This window comes from Apis laboriosa, unplaced genomic scaffold, assembly GCF_014066325.1.
Source record: "Apis laboriosa isolate Shangri-la unplaced genomic scaffold, ASM1406632v1 scaffold26_cov146, whole genome shotgun sequence".
Classification (NCBI taxonomy): Eukaryota; Metazoa; Arthropoda; class Insecta; order Hymenoptera; family Apidae; genus Apis; species Apis laboriosa.
In genome coordinates this window covers 1,997,580-2,022,081 of record NW_025222592.1, presented here as the reverse complement: position 1 = coordinate 2,022,081, position 24,502 = coordinate 1,997,580, and the positions used below count along the sequence as shown (strand labels likewise).

Here is a 24,502-nt window from a genome sequence, read left to right as displayed (position 1 = left end):
AGGAAAACAGAATATCTTGATTGATTACAATTACAAATTACAATAACAAATCTGTGAACTTGTTGAAAATATTATTTCACTCTGTTCAGAATCGATTGTTGTTCAAAATATAAATATATGTATATAAATTTATTTGTTTGATTCCACTTTATTTCTTATTTTGCCATGTTTCAAAGGATGTTGTATATTTTTATTAATCACGTCAGTGATTGTATACATCAATTCTAAATTTGAATTTTTTTTCAAAAATAATAATTTTAATGAAAAATTGCAATTCAATTGTTAAGACTAGATTGTGGATGCAAAATTTGAATACAGAAACTTATCAAATATAAATGATATGCTAAAAGATATAAAATATCCAAAGTGTATAATATTATAATATTTGAAGAATGCAAATTTCTATTTAAATTGCATAAAAATTTTCAGTCTACGACTTAATTTTTTCAAATTTTCTTTTTTCATTTTCTTCAATCTTTTCTCAGAAACGATAACAAATAATCAAAAATTCATAAGTTTTCTAGATTCTTACACAGATTTCTTTTAAATGGAATGACAAAATAAAATTCTTCCACGTGTTACTTGAGTTATCTTATCTTCTTCTTGATATTCTTAATTATTAATTACAATTCAATCTATCTAAATATGAATTTGATTCAAGCTAACAGCTATTTATTATGTTTATCACAGAGTTTCTTAATCTGAGTTGCTTATACAATTTTTGAAGAATCATTGTTTTGAAGGAGAATTGTTTTTATTTACTATAATTTGTATGGAAATTTTTAATACTTCAGTGTTATAATCTTTTGAAAATTTTATCAATAATCTCACAGAATCCTGTATGAAAGATTTCAATTTATGTTATTAAAAATGGATTTTTATCTAATGAAAAAAAAAGGATTGCTGCTTATTTAACTTTATTATGATAAAAGATCATGAAACATTGAAAGACATTGATTCGTTACTTTTTTAAATATTAAAATATAAAATTTGGACGTAACTCCATAAAAATTCAAAAACTTATTACTTTACATCTCAATGCATCAGAATCAAAACAAAAGATAAAATATACATATAATAAGCAAAGTACAAATTAAATTGAACTATCTTTTTAAAAAATATATACATTCTAAAGATATGTACAGAACAAAATGTAAAATTACAAAATTACACATATAATAAGCAAAGTACAATTAAATTGAACTACCTTTTTAAAAAATATATACATTCTAAAGATGTGTACAGAACAAAATATAAAATTACAAAATTAAAATTAAGCAAAAGAATCGAATTGAAATTCCATCGTTAATGAATTCATTTCGTTCCTACTCCTCCATTACGGTTTCCATTAAGGTTTTCACGCAACAATGGAAACACCGGATTTCCAGGAAGCTGGTTGAATTTCATTGGTCGAACGATGGAAAACGCAACATCTGGTGAACAGATCCCGACCCTGGTCCCTAGACGTATCCTATTAAATGCCTTCTTCAAACGGTATTTTGCTGGAACTCTGGATCTCATTGGAATTTCCAACAATTGCACACGTGCGATCATTAAGTAAATCGATGAGAACCTGATGCTTACGTAGAGACTATAGCTTACCTGTTTAATGAATCTTAGGTATTTTCTTAATGGTCCATAAATGGCAAAAAAATTTTGAAAATAGCTATATTCGTTTTTATGAATAGATCTTGTTATAGAGATTTTATTTGGACTTAGGATAGATTGCAAGAGTTTTATATAATATAATAAGTGAGTTGTAACTAAATGTATTGAAATTTGAAGTTTTTTTAAAATGTTTCAAAAATTGTTCGTTTATTATTATTATTATTATTTATTATTTAGGAAAATTTTCAAATATTCTTCAACAAAATGTAAATGAAAGAAATTTTTTTAAGACTCTATTAAAACTCTTATAAAAAAGTTTTATATAAAATTTGATAAAGTTTCTTCAAAGATTTTTCTAAAATATTCCAAAAAATTTTTCAAAAATTATCGGAAAATTTATTAAAAATCTCTTTGAATTTAGAATCCTCTTCGAAGATTTTCAAAAATTTTCCGGAAATAATTCAAAAATTCTTTTCTGCAATCTTTTAAAAAAAAATATTTTCTAAAACTTTTCTAAAAATTTACAAAAATCTCACTCTCCATTTTTCATCACAAAATCCACAAAACACTCCATTACAAAAAAATCCAAAAATTATCCAAAATTTTCAGAAATTTTTATCCAAAATCCATTCAAAAGCTTTAAAAAATTGTTGCAAAATTTATTAAAAATTTTTCCAAAAAACTTTCAAAAATATTTTCAAGAATCTTTTAGAAAATTTTTCATCATCTCTTCCCGACAAAAACATATCAAAGATCCTTCAAAATTTCAAAAATCATCTCGATCCACAAAACCTTCCGAATAATGCCAAAATATCAAATTCATTCTCGACGAGAGGAAAGAATACGACGTAGGCAATCGTAGTAAATAAGCCACATTCGTAACACGAATGGAAATGGCCGAAATCAGGACGCGGCCGGTGAATTTACTTTCCGGCAAGTGAATTTATTGATAACGGGCCGAAACGCGAGCGTTGCAACGATCCATATATATGTGTATTATTATGATTGAGCTCAATTGTCCAATTGGCCGGTCATTGAATGCCATATGCGCGGGCTCGGCCCGTTATTAGCGGTCCGTCGACGTACAATAATATTCTCAACCCGGCTTCGACCGCGTTTCCACGGGGGCCCGAAGGGAGGCCGTGTGCCTCTCCTCTTATTCTCGCGCTGCGAAAATGAGAGCCTCTGCCAATCCTTTGTCTATTAAATGTATTCAACAGGGTAATAGCGGCTGACATTACCAATTGGACAATGAAAGAGATGGCTGCGCACCGCGATTTCGAAAGAGGGGACCGGAGGATTTTTTCGTCACGAGATTGGGGAAGGGGGATGTTGCTTGCCAAATATTTGCTCGTATTATATATATAGTACAGGTACATCCGATTCGAATTGAAAAAAATGTGAAAAATTGTTTTCTGGAAAATATATTTTTTTTTTTTTTTTCTATAAATTTCTTGTGATGATTTCTTCTGATAGTGAAAAAGGTCTGAAGAAGTTTCAGATGAAGTTTTATTGCGACAATTTTTTTGAAATGGAGGAAAAATGTGGAAAATTGTTTTTAGAAAAAAATAGTTTTTTTTTTTTAATTTTTTTTTGGTTTTTATAATGAAAGATATTCAGGTGAAATTTTATTGTAAAAATTTTTTGGAATATTTAAAAGAAAATTAAAATTATTTATAAAGATTATAATAAATTATATTCAAGAAAAAATTAAAATATATAAAAAGCATATGATATATAAAATTACATCTAATTATTTAATTAAAAAAAATAAAAAACAAATTGATCTTAATTATATTCAACTATTTCAATGACTATTTAAATATAATTAATAAAATATATATAACACATAGGATAATACATTAAATTACATTTAATTATTCAAATAGAAAAATAATAAAAAATGGTATTAGATTATCATATGATACATAATGCATCTAATTATTGGAGTAAAAAAAAAAATAATAAAAAATAAATTGATCTTAATTACATTCATATTTCAATGACCACTCAAAAGGGTTCACGTATAGATATCCCGTATATTAAAAGATACACATATTATCATATGGCATAATACATTCTAATTATTCGACCAAAGAAAACGATGAAAAATAAATTTATCTTAATCACATTCAGTTATTTCAACGGCCACTAACAACATTTATAAAATATACATATTATATTATACATAAAATTAAAAGATCCACACATGTTGCCATACAATCTACATTTAATTATTCAACCAAAAAAAAAAAATAAATAAACAAAAAACAATTATTCAAATGAAAAAAATAATAAGAAATAAAAGATTCATCTCCAACCACACTCCGCTATTTGAATGGCCACTCGAGTAGAGTTTAAGCACACGTTCTGTATTCCGTGCCATTATAATCCATACGAAGCGAAGAACCAGGCATGCGCAACCTGTAGTTGAAGGAGCGAACGAACAACGAAAGAAGCATACTTGACCTCGGGTAAAGCCGTTGCAGCTTAATTACGATTGTCTGGCATCGAAGCGGGGCTGCGTACGGTCATTAAGATAGGCAGCCGGTCTTGAGCCAGTGTCCCTTAATCTCTCGAAAGGGATCATCCTTTTTAAGGTATAATTATGCAGGCATGGAGCGGAGTTTTGTTTCTAGCTTCTCGTTTTGTAGCTGGCCAACCCAGTTGAATCTCCCGCCGTCAAACCGTTCAACGTTTCTATCTGTCAGGCCATGTCTCTTTTATCCTTTCACCTTTTTTTCACTCTTTCCCTCGTCTCGTTTTATACACACGCCGTTTGTTTTATATCAAACGTTATACAGAAGATCTCCCTCGAGAGACCATGGTCTGGAATCTTAATTAGAGCGTCCATAGCCGCGTGGAAAGGAGGTTCTCTCCTATCTTTGGAGTGGCTTCCTAAGTAGATGCACCCTGTCTTGGCAACCTGTACTATCTGCCCCCTTTTTTGGGATTGTTTGACGCGTTGTGAGATGCAAGTCGATCAAAACGTGACAAAAGAATAACGGGACACCTGTTGTTCCATTATGCTCGACTGATCTTCTTCTTGATTCTCTTTGGGTTAGTGGGTTTGTTTGTGTTAACAGGTTTGAGATGGAAGGATCAGGGATGAAAAGAGTGGTTCAGGAGTTTTTATGAAAAGATCTATCGAATCTATCTCTAGTTAGATCTGGACATAATCTGATATATTGTATTTTTATGAATATAATGTATCAATTATATAGTTATCTATTAATTTATTCATGGAAGTAATTTTTATTATAAAATATTTGAGATATCGTAAAATAAGGATACTATTATAATAGTTATAATATTACAATATTTGAAATAAAATGGTATTGCAATAATTAATAATATAAACTTGCAAAAATTCTGAGAAAATCTTTACTCCATTAATGGTGACATTATTCATGATTAATTTTGTTTAAAAATAATTGTTAAATCCTTGAGTACTATGATACTTGTAAATCTTCACTATATTATAATAATTATTAGTATTGTAATATTATTTTGTCTACTTCAAAGATATTACTTCAAAGATGACACTGTTATGACATTTATATTACTTTGTTCACAATCTAAATTTTTTACTTTTTTTAAATTTTCAAGAATTCTAAAGAAATCAAGATTAATTACTAATTTTTCTATTTTATAATCTAATAGAATTTTTACAATTAGTAATAGATTATTTTGATCTTCTATTTTTATTAAGAACACCTTTATAATAGGTGACTCAATGTATCAAAAATGTAGAATAACCTTCTTACACAGTTTTATTATTAACTCAAATGACTTTTTAATCTTGACCAACTCTGTTTCTGTTCGTGTTTGTATTTATAATCATGGCCATGTCTTATTTGGTATTCACTAAAGAGTCTGAACAGAATGTTTAGAATTAAAGTAAGGCTGAAGATGCATGGTATAATTCCTTGAAAAGGAAAATTGAAACGTTTTAAAATTACTTATTAGGATGAAACTTTGTACAAAAATAGACTTTTAGAGCTAATTCTAATTGGTTGTCAAGCAAGAGAACTCCTCGTAGAGAATATGTAAATTGGAAGGGTTGGACAAGAATTGGTACTCTTAGAATGAAATGAAACTCTTAGAATGGAAATGATAGTATTCGATGTTGTGAGGATTTGAAAATAGAATATACGAAATAGATGAGATAGTAAGATATATTTAATGGAAATATTTAAGAACTTGAGTGAAATTGAAATGATGAAATGGTAAACGATATTTCATTGTGAATGAGAATATTAAATGCAAATTTGAAAGATTGATATGTATATAATAGTTTTAATCAACTATTGCATTATTAATGTGGAATAGATAAATCAAACTAATAAAAGGTCACTCACTCTAAACAGATTACTTAATTTTAGATTAAATTTCAAACTATTTTAACGATTTTTAAACGACGTTTCGTTATTCCAAATTCTTATCATGATTCTTGGAATGATTTGAACAACAAATTTTCATTTATCGTTTCATCATTATTAAAAATTATTGTAGAAATATTTATATTTAAGAAAAGTTTCGTTTTATTTTTCTAATTAAACTATTAAAAATATATCTTGTATGAAATTGATTTTTTACAATTAATTAATTGATTTTTCCAGACTAATTATATATTATAAATAATTTTAATATTAAAATTTTATATACACGTTTGTAATTAAACATTGTAATCAAATATTTTATAAAATTTAAACATTATTTCGTTCATAAAACAAACATTACTGTAATAAAATGAAATTCAACCCAGACAAAATGAATGTTATCGAAATATCAGATCAAAATAAAATGATAAAAATGAACAACGTCGTCAAATATTATCTATTGTTTATTTCACACGTGACGATAATACAAAATTCCCGTGGATTATTTAAACGAATATGAACAATAATTAGATTGCAATCTATCTGTCCAGATAATTATTTCATCGGTATACTAAACCGTGTTAATCCTGTTCCGTGAAGAAAGGATTCTACGATCGATTTACCCTCTCGTCTAGAATTAACACGATCCTCGTAATCCGCTTGACGCATCAATTAATCCTCTCTGCTCTCAAATTTCACATCGACTTATCTTCCACGATGTCGAAATCGAGGAAAATTAGTTCATCAAAAGACGAAATTCGATGAAAAACATTCGATATCGTTTCTTTGGATTTAAAGTTGATATTGTATGTTGTTGAAATTATTTTTAATTTTTCGAGATATTACAAATTTTTTTGAGACAAATTTATTAATATTAATTTTTTATTCGATTTATTCGATGAAAAACAAATAATTGTTTCATTGAATTTAATTCGATTTTTATGCAATAGATAATTTTTTTTTTTTTAAATTATTCATGATATGTATATTTTTTATTTTTTTAATTTTCTTTTCTCAGTCCTCTTAAATAATTAATTTCGTTTAAATAATGAATTAAATCATATAAGAAGATTATTTTATTAAGGAAAAAGAAAATTAATTTTTAAGAAAAAGTTGACAAAAAATTTTATAATGATAAAATTTTTATAATTAAAAAAATTTTCACTCGATATAAAATTTGAAATTTATTGTCTTTTTTTTTTAATTTTTAAAACATCTTTATTTAATATATTTTATGGATTTATTTCATTCCAAATAATTAATTATTAAAATCCCAAGTTGAATAATGTAAAATTGAGAATTTTATTGATACTATCGTTTTAGATTTTAGTAAAATCTTTAATATTTTGTAATAAAACTATAAAAAATATAAATATAAATTATAATTATTTTTCTATCGTAAAAATTATAATTTAAAACTTTCGAGACATGTTTTCATTCCATTAATCATAAGATTAATAAAATCCGAGTTAAAAATATCTCTTAAACCAATATCTTTATAGACTCGATTAATACATTAAAAATTACATTAAAAAAAAAAAACTTATCCATCCAAAAAATTTACGATTAAGATATTCTATTCCATAAGATATTCTCCTAAAAATAAAGTAATTTCTTCTCGAAACATTTCTTTAACGAATAAATTGACAAAGATAATGTATATCGAAAAGTTCAAAATAAACATTCCGTATATTAATCAATATGCCTTGTATTCAAACATCGAAACAAAGAAGTAAAATATCGTTTCGTCATAACGAGCGTAAGAAACTAGAGGATCTATTTAGAGGATTGTTCCGCGAGGAAAAAACGCGGGGGCACGAAGGAGTTCAAGAGAGGGATATCGTGTTCCCCCTTTGTACAATTAATATCGTACATTCAATCTGGTTGGTATATCGGCTAGTTGAGCGCGAAAAAGAGACCCCTCTGGGTCAGATTCGTCGGATTAAGACGATCGCGATACGATCTAACCGCGTGGGATCGTGGTAATCCGAAACCATCGAATTCTATGTCTAACCTTCCCCTCTACTTTTTTGTTCGAGGTGAAAAATTAGGACGTAGCCGAAACGAATTAATCTGGCCACTTGAAAGTTACACGAGCCGATAAACGCTAGGAATTTATCCCTTTCGTGGTCGAGGGGGTGGAAATTGATATCGAGGGTAACTTGAGTATCGTATGATACGTGTTTATTTGCTTAGAGATAAAAAAAAGGGCTTTTTTCTTTTATTGAATTTAGTTGGTTAATTTTAATAGATAGAATTTTAAAGTATCGTAGACAAATTGTTTATTAGTTTTTTTTATCGTATTTGGCATTGATAAATTTCGAAAATTTAGATCGATAATTATTATAATTATTGTTTTTATTGTATTGTTTTTATTTTCAAACATAGAAGTTTGAATAATTTTAGGAATTTTTAATATATAATAGGGTGAGAATCTAGGGGAAAAATAAAAAAACTATACTCTAATCAGTGGCTAATAATTTATTAAAAAATTATGTCTTGATTAATTAGCTTCTGTTTATTTAAAATGATAAGTTTCAAAATTTCATATGAATAATTATTTTAAAGGATACTTTTATGTTAAAAAACTTAGGATATCTATATAGATAAATGAGAGAAATTAACATTGAATAGAATTTTCAATTCGAGTAATTCGATATTAACTTATTAAATATAAATTAAAATATTAAAAAAAAAACGTAAGAAAATGTAAAAATGAAAGATTTATAAATCTTCATTACGTGAAATTGATATTTAATTACATATAGGTCTTCTTTGAACAGACATTGATAGATGGATGAGACTCGTCCGAACAACATTAAAATAATCATCCCGATAACGATAACAGATCACTTAAAAACCCGCAAATTTCCATTTCAAATATCTTTTAACCCTTCTATCCACTAATGATCCTTACGCAATCGAACTTTATTCTCCCAATCCCAATAAATCCTTTTCCCTCGACAACCTATGCTACCATCCTAAGCAATCTAATTACCCCCCTCGTAACATAAATCTCCTCGATTCAATCCACCGGTTTCCCCGATACCAATAAACGAGCCTCTCTTCCCCGAGTGCTGAACACACTGAAGCTTTCTAAAAGGATGCCGGAGGAGGCTGAGATAAGGCTGGGAACAGCTTCTGCCTCGAAGGTGCTAAAGGGGGCGCGCAATTAAAGGGACATAAATCACCGTGCTGTCCTCTAGCTAGCCCTACGATAGTTATATCTCGTTATACCTCGGCTGGTGGCTATTTTCGAAGCAAATCGGTTTCGGCCATTTTCGTTTTGCCAGGGAGTGGAAGAGGGTTCTTGAAGATTGTTCTTGGAACTCGATTTTCTGTATCGTTCCAAGGCAGGCATTATTCGTTAATTGTTTATTTGCTCGGGTGTGTTATAAAAATTGTTCAATTTTTAGAGAATCCTTTTTAGAAATTGTTAAATTATTTTTAAATTATTTCTCCCATGTATCAAACTATTTTTTGATCGAAAAAGAAAAAAGAAAGGAAAATCATTATCATTCTTAATAATTATCTTTACCTTGAAACTTAGAATTATTATTTTTCTTCTTCGAAAGATCGAGTTTCCTTTAAAAAATAATATTCCACGATAAAAGAAAATACGAAATTATTATATTGTTAATAAAAATTGTATTATATACGATAGTAGGATTTTAAATTATAAAGTTATCGTCTATTAAAATACAAGTTACACGCTAAATGTATTCGTAAATGTGTGTATACGAATAATTTTGTAATTAAACACAACACATTTATTTATTATCCGGCCACGAACTTCAACAAAAGTATAAAATTATCTATTTCGTCAGAGCTTCATCCTTGATCGATGAAATAATGAAACGAAGAAGCGAACGAACGACGCAACGAACGAAATCGATTCGTTGCTTGTTGACGTTCGAGCCAGATGAAAGAGCACGGTTGCAAGAGAAGTTACGAATATTTTTGGAGTGGTGTTTACGCGGTTGGATACGCGTATCGTAGCGTTTGCCGTGTCCCTGGACGTTATTTCGAAGTGGATGCTTTTCCAAAGTTATTTCGAAGTGGCAGCTTTTTATAAAATACTAGAGACTCAAAACTCGAAATTTTACGAGATTTCGAAATTCTACTTTTTTTTCTTTAAAAAGTATTATTTTAATAGATTTTCAAAATTAATTTAAACTCAAGTTCGTCGATAATGATAATCAATTTTTAGGTTTAGAAAAAATTAAAACGATTGTATCATCGTCGATTAAAATGTGTCAATAGTTTGAATCTATAAATTTAATTGGATTATTATCAGTTGGATAAAAATTAATTCATATTTTCACGATATTCTTGAATATTAAAAGTTAAGAGAGATTTTACAAGTTATTTTTCACTTGGTAGAAAATGGGAAAAAGTTTCACGAATATTGCATAAAAATGAATTGATTTGTATTTAAAAACAATATAAATATTAATCGAATTTTTGATATATAATTTTTTAAGATAATAATACGATAGGAGAAATCTAGGGGAAAAAACTATATCGTAATCGTGGCTAGTAACTTATTAAAAAATGAATAAATTTTTTATACAGGATTCACATTCGAATGAAAATATGTGAATCTTTCTTGCATAATTCATAAGATTTCATCGAAATTTAATTTATTTTATTATTCAATTATTTATCGACGAGAAAAAAGATAGAAATATAAAAAAAAAAAAAAATAAAGTCAAATATGGTAAGACTATTCGATAAGAGAAACGTAATACCTAGAATGTTCTCCATTTGCGAAGAAGGGAGTCTCTCAAGGGAAATTCGTGCATCTTCCACTTGCGATCCATCCGCATTTGGAACTGCAATGTCAAGTACAGTTTTGTTTCTCTTTTATTTTTTTCGTATTTCTTTATATTTCTTGTATCAGTGAAATAGACGGATAGATTGGTCAATAAAATTAAAATAGAATGAGTTATTGAAATCGTAATGCTAAAAATAGAATTTTTCTGCTTGAAAAATTTTGCATGATTATAGATAATAATAATTAATTTTGTTATTACTATTTCTTTTCTATTTTTTACTTGAGTTTCTGAAAAAATGTAATGAAATTGTAATTATAGAAATTTTCAAATATCACATAATAATATAATGTAATTGAAGACTGTCTATGGAATTCAATCCATATATCTAGACAATTAAACTTAACAATTATCTATAATTTACTTAATACTTTTCTCTAATTCGATTAAATATTTTCGTTTTAACTTTCATTTCTATTTAAAATTGGTTAATTTTTTTTCTTTTTTTCTGAGCATCATCCTAATTACCATCCTCTGGAACGCGTTAATTATCGACGAATCCGAACCACCCATGGAAAATCGGCGGGAAGATTGAAGAGGGGCGACTCGTTTCAGAAATAGACTCGTGTCTGGTAAACGCGTAGAGATTTTGTTTCCACGTTGCTGTTGCATGTTAGCTCACGTGCACGCGCGTTTCCGCCAGCGTGGTGCCTCGGTTTCACGGTGTATTTGAGGAGATTAACGCGCTAGCTTGGCCAACTCTAGACGCGGAATTAAAGTCGACTGTTCGTTACGGGGCGTCGACGGAAATGCAGTCGGCCATCGGTTTCCGTTACATCAGAAAAGAGAGTACTGTTTTCCTCGGTTAGAGCGCTCTATCTATTTTTTTCATTTTTCAAAATATTTTTAAACATTTGAAATTCCATAGTAAATTCCATAGTATTTTTTTTTTTTTTTTTTCATTAATCTCTAGCATTCTAGTATTTTTTGAGATATTGTCGAAATATTTTAAGTTTTACAGATTTTTATTTTTTAAATAAAAAGTTAGAAAGCTTGTAGAAATATTGTAATCTAGAAATGATAAGAATAGAAATTTCTTGAACTTTTCGAAATTATATGTAAAACGAAATAAGATATTTTAATTGAAAATAGAATTGCAATATTATTATTGTATACACAATATTATTTAAAATAATTATCTAATATTCTTATAATAAATAAAATTTAATCTCTAAGTATTAACTTTATTTTGTACTTTTAATGAAAATCTAAAAAAATCCCTAGAAACAACCCTAGATTTTGATTGCTTTATAATAAAAATTATCAGCTCCAAAACTATTATTTTTCTAAGAAAATTTAAGCTATATTTATAACATAAATATTAACAAATATATCAACAATAATATTAACAAAATGAAATTAAATTCTGACTCACCGATCACAGCTTTAATAGGTAAAGACAAACGAAAATCGTTTAAATTCCTTAAATCGAGAATAGATCGTATCCGTATATACAGCAAATATCTGGAACATTAAAAAGTTGTTTTTTAAAAGATAATTTTTACATAGATAAAAATAGTTGATTCGTGTAAATAAGAAGAAGAGTTGTTTTAAGTTCATTAAAATAGTTTCAAGAGTATATTGACCGAGAGCCGCCTGTAACGAAATGCTATGCCGACTCTAAACAGACGCTAGTGTGTCTGGAAATTGTAGGCTATGGCGTAAACTATCGATTTTGATTGTTTTTTTTACGCTGTTCGGTCAAACGCTCTCTAGATTGTTCGTTGTTCGATTAATTTCATTTAGAGCTTATTATAAAATTAAGTCATAAAGTCAGATTCGTAAGAAATTTAACTTCTTTTAAAAATATCCCTAATTTTCACTAAAATTCGATGAATAACCAGGAATATCTTTAGATATATTATTACATATTCCTTTAATCTTTCATAAAAATCATAAAAATATTTCTGATATTATACAGAAATATAAATAGCAAAAACAATAATAGGATTCTGAATTTAGATCTGAATTAAAATATTTGATCTCATCTTTAATTTAAATTAAAATATAATAATAATTATATATATTTTACACTTTTAATAATTGTATATTTTATTATATACGAATTGTAATTCAAATAACGATTTAAACAATTTTTTAAAACGATCAATAAAACGACTAATAAAACATACGTCAAATAAAAATTTATTGGTCGTATGACTAATAAAAGTATAAAATAGAATTTCATGACGTCCAATATATAAATCGAAAGTAACTAGAATCTCATTACAATAAAGTTCAACTATAAATACGCCCAAGAGATAATAAATTTTCGGCAATAATACCACTTCTAAATCGGTATATTGTTAGATAATATCTGGAGACTTGGTCACGTCGCGGAAGCGGTGTGCGCGCGTCACCGAGAGCGCGCGAAAAATTTGAATTTAATTTACGAGTGGCGCGTGCTATTCCTGATGGAGACCACGGGCTCCGAGAAAGGTATGCAAATAAGGCTTTTTCACACGATTCAGAGATTTATTAGACGGGATTAATGCCCCGTGCGATCGTTACATCGTGTAGAACTGTTGTCGGGACCGTTCCACGACCGATAATCATTTACAACGATTCCGTTGGAAAGTGTCCGCTGGGTAATTTAGTGGAACGAAATGGAGCCTTCGCATATCGAGATTGAAACTTGACAGTCGTAAATTACGTAGGTAGCGCCGGGCAACCAACGATATTATTGTAAATCGCTTCAATCGTGGATCGAGCTGGCTTCTGGATCGTTGTTTTCTTTTCTAATTCCGTTGCTTGCGCAAATCGTGGAGTTTATTAAGCGTGAAATTCGTGGAAATTCGAGTTCCAAGCGTAAATTTAATAATTATTTTTGTTTCTTATTTTCTTTTACTTTTCCAATTTAACTCGTTGCTATTGAAGATTATTATTGAAACGTGAAATGTTATTATTATTTTGAGATGTAAACGATTTATCTAGTTTATATTATCTCTTACTTATATCATATTATATTCAAAATTGGAATTGCTGAGAATAATAATCAGAATAACAATAACGAAATATTTTTAACACTTTTCTAACTACGTCTTTATTTGTGTTTTTTTTTTTTTTTCGTAATAATTAAATTATAGAGTATTTACAAAAATATAAATTAACAATGATATTATTTCCAATATGAAATTTTGTTACTTTAAATTTGTTAAAAAATTCAGTTTTATTAATAGAGAGATATAAAAATATTCATTTATTTCTATTTTAAAATTAGAATAAAAATTTCTCACATTTTTTATAAAAAGAAATATTCGTTAAATCTTATCATAATTATTTTATTCTTCGATTAAGAACTTTTCTAAAAGAAAATAAAAAGAAGATATAATTTTCCAGCGAATTTTTTAAACGGAGAGATTAAAATATCTGATCGACAGAACAATATTTGAAACAGAAGCTATATCACGGATAAACACAGAATACAACCCATTAAACATTTTCCCCGCCGTGAAAACTGTTTGACGGCGAGGACAAAGGCAGAAAATGGGGGAAAAGTCGACCCACCGCAGAATGGCACCATAAAAAGGCGCACGTCCCATCCCAGGCACGAATAAATAAACGTGGAGGCTCGTCGCGTGGACAAACGAGGGATATCCAGGTCCCTGCCATTAACTAAATGGCTAATGTCTCCCTCCAAACGAAACCACTATGATTTCTCACGTCCCATTCTAGCTATCTAGATCATGCACGAGATCAATCATTGAATTTGTAGCTCAGTAATTATTAATTTCGACGTTTAGGAGGAATTATCGTGTATTATCCTGTGTTACAGAAAATTATGTTTGAATTAATATTGAAACGGAATGTGATGTCGAGCAATTTTAAAACTTTTATCGAATATTATTGGGAATAAGTGAACAAATAATTCTTATTTAATTTTAATTTTTATGACATTTTACAATTATTACAAAGTATAGAAGATTAAATCTAGGATGCTCAATTTTAATTTTCTATGTTTATATTATATAGATATTTTAAAAATTTTGTAATTTAATCTAATTTGTCATTATATTGGCACTAAATGGTTTATTTATATACTAATTATTAGTTTTTAAATTTCAGATTAAATTTAAAAATTATAATCAATAATAAGAAAAATTTTGTTTGTTAAGATATTTAAATTCAAATTTTAGATTAACTGTTAACTCTGTTTTTATTATAAATTATAAAATAAAAAAAGAAATTGGATTAAATATGAAACTTAATTTTGGAGTTTAATTTTAATTTTTATATTTTATAAAGTAACTTTTTTTAATATATATATATAAGAAAAAATCCTTAATAATAAAAAATATCCATCATATAAAACATAAATTTAAAATAAAATTATGATCTTTTATAATTCTACATTTAATAATAGCAACGATCTTCATCTAAATATGTAACACAAATAATAACCAACCTATCGCAAGTTTAATCCAAACTGTTGTGATCACTTATGACACAACGATACAAGTCAAGAATCAAACAAAATCATCTGATATTGGATGATCGCATGCCAGAAATTGTTTATATGAATCCACGACCTTTTATCCGAATAAATTTGGCCAGAAGCAGCGAGTTTTCGTGATGAAAGAAGAAAAGAGACGAACAAGAGAAAAGACAAAGAGGGACACGAACCTCTCGAAATGTTTACCGCTATTCCTGGATCGAAACAGATGGCCCACGTGATGTCATACGCAAAAATCGAACTTCGTTCGAGATCTCGATAATCTAAAAAGGAAATAAATCTTATTTTTGAATTTTTTTTTTTTATTTTGAATCATTTTTTGAAAAGCCACTTATTTATTATGCTTTATTGCCAGCTAAGGAAATTTTTTATGCACGTGAAAACGATCATTTTGCGAAACGAGAATATTGTTTTACAATAAAAGAAAAAGTTTAGATTATATGATTTATCCCTTTAAATTTAAAAAATGATAATATTAAGGGAAAGTAATACATCATAATCTAAATAATATATATATATTTTGAACGAAACCAATTTTTTTTTGAGAAATTTTGAGATCAGAATTCAGAATTCTTTAAAAAAATCTTATATTAATAGAAAAATATCACCAAGATTTTAAAATATAGTAATCTTTTAAGCTTAATTTTTGAAGAAGTTGCTCGACTTTGAACACAAATCTCAAACGAAATTCCAAAATAAAGTAGAATTAAATTCGAAAGATAATCACCGGAAATTGATTGGAATCAACAATCAACGATAAACCACTCACTGTCTCTAACAAATCATCCGCTCGCTCGTGTCTCAGCAAAACAATTAGAAAAACGTCACAATAGGAATCGAGGAGAGCTGTGCGCGAAAATCACGTGACGATGTGTCTCGAAAAAGAAGCGGGAACGGAACTCGTAAAGACAATAAACTCGTTGAACTTCCGTCGAGAGAAAGAGAGCCCTCGAGGACAATTAGTCGTTTGTACACGAACATCGAGGATGTTTAGACACGAAACGAAAGAAGAAATCACGAAAACAATGAGACCAAGATGGAAGTGAAGTGGCTGTGCACTCTTAAACGAAGGAACATCGACACCAGGAAATAGTGGGCGAGATGGAATTCGTCCTATGTTTCTAGAGATGGGATGATAAATAGACCTCGTTTCAGCGAAGCTAATTACAGGCATTTAAGATATCTTGCTTGAAAAGGAATTCATGGTATTTGCGAATTTAATAAATTAAAATTAATATTTAGTTTTTTACACAATTTTAATAAAATGAAGTTATTTTAGATTTGATTCTAAGAAATTAATTACGTCAATAATCTAATTTTTTTATTTTACAATTAAATTCTAGAGATATTGATTGGAATCAATAAAGATATATTTATCAAGGTGAACGATAATTTTTGAATTTTAAGGAATTTTTAAATATATTCTAATGTCTTTTTATTTTGATTTTTAATTCGATAAATTACAAATTCTAATAAATGGAATTCTATTAACTTCGAATTATTAAATTTAAAAATGATAAAATATTTTTCATCAAATAAAATTTCATTTCAACGTTTTAGTATTATTATTAGTTGCGTTCGAATTTGAAAATTTCAATAAATATAATTTACGTTCATTTATAAATATATCATATAAATGAGATAGATTTTTGAAACATTTAATATCTATAATTTTATTAAAAATGATATCAATCAAGTATAACTGAATAGATTTAATACTGAATAATGAAATATTTTTTAAATTTTCATAAGAAAAACATTCAAATTTAACATTCAATTATTTTAGAAGATTTTTTATTTTTATTAGTATATTGCAAAATTTTTTATTTTATATCTAAAACTAGTCGAAAATTAGATATTTAAAAATATATTATATTTTCAATATTTCTATAACTTGTCAAATCTGATAATTCCATTAAATATAATTACAAATATATCATTCGATCAAAAATCATGCAAAATTAATATTGTGATGATCAATACGTAACGCGATACTAGCGCCGCGTGACTATTAACTACTGGCATCCAATCATAGTGTTAATAAATCTATTTTAGAATTAAATATTTTTACAGATAAATTCCTTTTTAATTATCCATGATAAAATATTTCTTTACGATATTTTTAATTATTTCTATTATTAACGGAGTATCAAGTGGAAAAGAGTTATAACAAAATACACAAAGACGAATAATTCGCATGATCGAACTTGAAAATCGCGAACACGAATTCTGTCTCGAAATTCAGAGGCACGAGGAGACGAGAGAATCTCAGAGACACCCTCGACAGATCTCTAAATTTAGTTGGACGCTGAAGAGAGGATCGACAACGAACGCACAACGGAAGAGGACAGAATGGGACGTGGTTCCAGATGGAACGTCGGAAGGGACAGTGTCGCGATTCTTCCCTGGCCTTCGTCCAAATGGCGACACTTCGATGGCCGGGAAGATCATGAATGGGCAGCCGTGGCTTCCCCGTGGCTTGATCTTCGTGAAAGAGCCAAGTGCATGACTTTCGACGAAGTTTAACCGATGATCTACTGAGCATTCAAGGTCGAGAAGTTATTCAGTAATTTTGGAAATTCAATATTCAATATTTTGGAACAATGATTATTTTAGAAATTAGTTTTTGACGGTAATTGAAATTGGGTTATACGGATAATGTGTTGTTTTATTTTGAAGATTGGATAACACGAATTTTCGCATAATTGTATTATTTAGAAAACAGTGATTTCGAATCTGTGAATTGCAAATCAATAGTTCTTTAGATGTATAGAAAATTTTGATAACAATTATGATAACAATTTTTAATACTTATTTAAATATGTCTGTATTCGAAAGTAGTGAAATGAGTGTAAGTCAAAATTAAATATTTGCTTTATCAAATTTATTTTTGATTATCTCTAACAAATTTTATTTATTAATTTTTCTTTATAATAATTATATATATTTATTTATCATAATTGATTACATTTATAATTATTTATAAAAAGTTTTTTTATTTCATGTAAAAATATGATTACTTTCAAAATTTTAAACGATAATGCAAATATTAAATATTCATTATAATCATACACAAACATTAAATATTTTTATTATAACAGATTTTTAATATTTTATTAATATTCTTAAAATATTTTGAATGACATTTGTCTGAAAATAAAATATTAAATTTATTTTATCTTATCAAAAATATTTTGGGATTATAGTTTATATCAGTTATTATAAATGGAAATCTTTTAAAAAAATGTTAAGGAATATTGTTTTGGATAAATTGATGATAAAAAAATAGATTTGAGAATATAACAATGACAATTTAATACGATATATATATATATACAAATTTGATTGCAGAAATATTAGTGTTTAATAAATAAATTTATATCAGAAAACACTCATTCAAAATTGATTTGTGACTTTTAAAAACTTTTAAAATATTAACTTTTAAAAAATCAAAAATGTTCAAAATTACTTAATTAGTAATATCTACATTATAACATGTTTCTATTATTTAATTCAATTATTAAAAATTTTTTTTCAAAAATAATAAAATAGTAATAAATGTCCATTCTAAAATTTATTAATATTTTAAATCTTCAAAAATCTTGAAAAAATTCAGTCACTAATTATAATAATAATATATAATAATATCTTCTAATTTTATTATCAAATACATTCATAGCTTAATTTATAATAAAATTTTTTCAATAAAAAAAATATTCATAAACGAATTTTCGCTCGTGCGAAAATTTTTTAAGTAGATCCAAGTATTGCATAAAGAGCAAAATAAAATATCATGTTATGTATATTAAAAAAAAAAATGAGACCCGTATAATAAATGATATTCATGAAACTGAGTAATGGAACGTCAGTAAAGATCATTTTTAAGTTACAAATGATCTCAACAGCCGGTATTTTTAAACTACCGAGAAAATACCGTAATAATCGCGTGTTACGTCCAAACTGAAATGTTACTGACAAGAACTAAAGGAACAACTACATGTACCATACGATACATAAGAAAGCAATTAAAAAATGTAACCAGTTATTAAATCTCCAAACAACACACTCGATGTTCTTCGAATCGAAAAACTTCCATACAACGTCGAATTAACAGAAAAAAAAAAAAAAAAAAAAAAGAAAGAAAGAAAGAAAGAAAGAAAAGAAAAAAATGAAGAAATTCATTTCATCATACTCGAAGGATTAATTAATCAAGAACAAACGAAGGGATCCGATAACCACACGATAATACCAGCAATTATTTCGTCCTCGTTTACAATCGTAAAAAAAAATTCAAAACTTCGATTATAAAGAAAATTGACCGACAACGTTGAAAATGAAACGTAATATTCAATTATCGGACAATGGAGAAAATAAGTACCTGAAATTGTAGTTGATATTCATTAACCAATGGTTGTGTGACAACTGGAAATCATCACGATCGCGAATTGATGATCGAGAAAGGATGAGATTGATAATAGATTCGAGCTATTTTCTCCTTTTTAAAATGGTTTTTGTGCAACGATGAGGATATCGAATCGCGCGCCATAATTGCCTTGTGCAATTTTAACGGTGTTTATTGCATCCACGGATTCGCGGAAGAATCGATTTAGAAGGCGCGGTTAGGTTGCCAAGTAACGAAGGCTTGGTTGGTTTATCTTCCGTGAACTTGGTGATCGATATAGCGATAGGAACGAAATATAGTGGTAAAATTCTTTTTTTAAGGTTTACGACTTCTAATGACGAAGAAAATTCTTATCTTTATCTCATCGATAATGTTTAATTATCGTATATGGGTATACTTCAATAATTTTTTATGTTTTTGATCAACTATCTCAAAATTGCAAAATATGTAGAAATGAATCAAATGGTGGGGATGCAGAGCAATTTTGCCCAGATATTTTGTCCAGAATGTAAAATATTATTAAAATAAAATATATTAATTAATATTGGTTATATGGTTTTAAATGTCTATGATCTAAAAATTTACAATTTATCGATAAATTATTTCGTATGATTATTATTATGATATAATAATAATTGAATTTATAACAATTATTGAAGCATTATTGTATTTAGAATGCAAATTCTGCAAAATGTCTCATTTAAATCTGAATATCTAAATCTATTTGAATATCTTGAGAATTCATGAGATATTAAAAAATATTTTAGACAAAAACTAAATGAGCATTTGATGACAAAGATATATAAACATTAATTTTTTTTAAAATCATAGTTTAATACGTGAATTATATAATAAAACATCAAGTCATTTGTGCCAAAAAATCATTAATTCAAGATATATTTGGAAAGCTGAAAATCATAGTAAAATTTTCAAGAATTGAAAAGGCATTTTATATAGAAACAAAATTGAGAAATTGTTTCATTTTTAACGAGTTTCTCAAAATATTTTTATATATTTATATATAATTTATCACTATGATTCTCGAAATCATCATTTTAATTTTCAAAATTTATCATATAAAAGACAAGGAAATCATGAACAAAATAATATCACTGATATTGTTCCTTCTCTTTTATGTAATAAATTTTACAAAATTCAAATTACAATATCTTCTAATAACAAAATTTTTTTTAGCTTTTTTTATAACTTAATAGTTTTTACAGAAAATGATCAATTACATCGATTCAATACTTAAAAAATTTTATAATGTCCACATATTCCTGATGTTCTATCAAAAAAAAAAAAAAAAATTAATTTTCATCTTTTTTCATATTCTACAAATTAATTAAATGAAAAAGAAATAAATAAAATTTTACTATCCAAAATAACTAAATGTCAAGTATATACAATTAATCTCAAATCCACATTAGATTTAATATAAATTTTAAGTTATAATATAAATTTTAATTTCAATTTTCATTACAGATGTAAATCATCCCGACGTGGTGATGGTATCGGTCGGTGAGAAACTGATCTTGCGATGCTCGTTGACCTCGAACACGGAAACGATCTGGTACAAAGGCGACGAAATATTTAAACCATCCTCACCGAGAGTACGACTGATGAAGCAGTCGTTGAGGTTCAAGTACATCGAGGCCGAGGATGCCGATTCATACAATTGCCTGATCAAATTGAACGCGACAACCGAATGGAGAAACGTGACGATACGAATCGAATCGTTGCAGAACGACGGATATCAGCACGAAACTGAAAATCTTGGTGGCCATAGGACTGAGGAGGAAACGAATGAATTAGAAATCGAAGCGAGAAGTTAGTAATTTTTGTAATCTTAAATTAAAGATTTTCAAATCTCTTTAATCAAATTAATTACTATTTTTAATTATTTAGATTGATTTTTCTTAAATAAATTCGAGAAATTTTTGTTTGATGATTAAAAAAATTTGTTCATAAAATTATGAGATTTATAGGATATTGTATTGCGTTATGAACAATTATTTTTAAATTATTTTGGAAATCTATTTAGATATATAGTTTTTAACAAATGGAAAGATTATAAAGAATTTTAAGAATTAAATAAAAAAATTTAAATAAATTTATTTTTGGAATGTTGAAATATTGATATTGTAGATCAAAATAAAGAAAAATACATCATGGATTAACTACAAAAATATATGAATGATATAAAAATGCATATGTAAAATTTAATATTTACTATTCTTTCTATTCTTCAATTTTTTTCACTTTTTTCTTTATTAACAAATTAATTTTAAATTATTTAAATTTGATTTATAAAAAGATAAAACAAAATATAAATATCTCTTATAAATTAATCAACAATCATTCTCTCTTAAATAAAATAAATTTTATTAAATTTTTACGAACAATCTTAAATAAACCATCTTAAATAAATAAAAAATTAAAACAATTGATTTTATACTAAATAAAAAAAATATAAATTTTATAATTTGTTTTTACTAGTTTTATATTTATAATTAATTATATAATTATTTCATAATTTTATATTTATATATATAATTTATATATATTTATATTTTACATTTCAAATTCAAATAAACAATTTAATTAAAATTAATATTTTGATAAAGTAAATAAAAAAGCTGGAATTATATTTGATTTCAGACTTGCCAGAAACACGATCGTTACATCTCGACAGCGAAAATGTGGAAGTCGATTTGGACAATGAGAAATGCGAGAATGAAACAGCCGGTGAGCATAATAACACCGCCCCGGAACGTGCCCCATCCTTCAATAAAAGCGTAGAAATGCCGAACGTGGTTGTGAAACCAGCTGGAAACATGTTACGACTACGATGCCCCAGCTTTGGAAATCCAAGGCCAAATATAACATGGTACAAAAATAACGAGGAACCGAAGAGGACACTGGGCACAGTGGTCATGTCCAAGTGGACATTCAGATTAGAGGACCTAGTACCTGAAGACAGTGGAAATTACACTTGCGTAGTGTGCAATTATCTAGGATGCATCAATCGCACATCCAAAGTTGAAATTGTTGGTAAGTGTCTATTTTTGTTTTTTTATTTAAAAAATAGGAGAATGAAATATAAAGGAAAAGTGAAAATGCGTGTTTTATCTGAAATATAGCGAAATTTGTTTGTGACAAGTTTGTGACAAGTAGGATAATTAAAGTTTAGAATAAACAATAGTATAATGGATTTATGAAATTTTTAATAGATTTTTAAGATTTAAAGTATCAGGTTATAAATATATGAAATATGGATAATTAAAAATTTATGTTTATTGTTATTATTATTATTTAATTTTGTATTAAAATTTTTAATATCGTTATTATTATTATTTTAATATTGTATAAAAAAATTTAAAATTTAATTCATAAAAAAGAACAAAAGAATATTTTTTAAATGTTACGAAAATAATATATATTTTGTTAAAAATTTCTCAAATAAAATATGTATATATATATATATATATATATATATATACAAAAATATATAAAAATTTCACGAAGAAAATAATAAATTCCATCAAATTTTTTATATATAATCTGTTATCTATTTCATTGTTAAAATATTATCCGTTAAAAATTTTCTTTATAATTATATAATATAAAAAAGCGTAGTAAATATTTTTAATTTCATCCATTTTTATGTTATAATTTGCCAACCATTTTTCATTGCAAATTCTAATTATTCTAAAATTTTTCAGTGATCATATTGTTATATATTACTCACGTATTTTCACTGGAAATATTATCAAGTTTTCAAGTCAATTCAATTTCACGATACAAAGAGAAATCGCGACATCAAATCGTCCAAAATTTAATTTTCCAAATTTCATAAAATTTTCTTGTTTTGTATAGAAATTTCTAAATCTCCAGCTTTTTGTGAAACTTCGATTTCACAAAAAAAAATCGTAAAATTAAATCTTAACTAACTAAAGTTTAATCTGAACTTCCATAATTTTTTACTTGTAAAATCTATCCTGAGAAATTCCCTAAAATTTTTCACTAGAAACAAAACTAATCATGACTGATTTCCATCGATCTCAAGATAGACAGGGATCGTCTTAAATTTAATTTTTCAAATTCCATAAAATTTTCTTGTTTTGCGCAAAAAAATAAATTATCATCCATCTTCGATTTCATAAAAAAAAAAAATCACAAAATTAAATCTTTCTGAATTTTTATAATAATTTTTTATCTTTAAAATCTAATCTACAAAAGTCCCTAAAATTTATTCACTAGAAACATTAGAAACGCCATCTTCGATTACAATATGAAAATAAATCGCAAAATTAAATTGTGGTGAATTTTCATAAATCTATAGAACGTTTTCCTCATAAACCATACATCAACGTGGATTTCCCGAAGAACGTAACCGCGGTGGTGAACAGCACGGTGACGTTCAAGTGTCCGATCGTCTCTGATCTCGAACCTTATATACAATGGCTGAAAGTAGTCGAATATCCTGGTGACCAAGAGAATTCACCGACCGGAATTCTTCTTCAGGTACAACATCGACTTGTTAAGATGGTGGAGGTTCCCCTGTCTTCTCGATGGATTATTGAAATATAATAAAATTAATATAATAAAATCTCTAATAAAATTAGTTTATAAAATGTTATAAACTATTCTACTGATACGTACGGGATTCTGGTGATACGTAAGCTGCTTGCGATATAATGATATCGGTAGTGACTAACGATGGTGAAGGAAATATTCGTTTCTTTTGGTATTTCAGGTGCCGCCCAATGGATTCTTTCATTTTGTTTTTTTAATATTTTAACCGTGTCATATTATTGTA

General features: G+C 27.2%; 1 protein-coding gene across 3 annotated transcripts in view; it reads left to right on the top strand.

Annotated features, from left to right (window-relative positions):
* The window catches only part of LOC122713830 (fibroblast growth factor receptor homolog 1-like), a 99,747-nt gene that overhangs the window by 68,096 nt on the left and 7,149 nt on the right, over positions 1-24,502 (top strand). For 2 of the 3 annotated variants that reach the window (XM_043934622.1, XM_043934623.1), the window contains exons 3-4: positions 21,166-21,510; positions 22,342-22,734. In XM_043934622.1, coding sequence (XP_043790557.1) covers positions 21,166-21,510; positions 22,342-22,734 — 738 coding nt within the window. Of the gene's footprint in view, positions 1-21,165; positions 21,511-22,341; positions 22,735-24,025; positions 24,208-24,502 lie in introns of all 3 variants that reach the window. The other variant, XM_043934624.1, reaches the window with a different exon arrangement.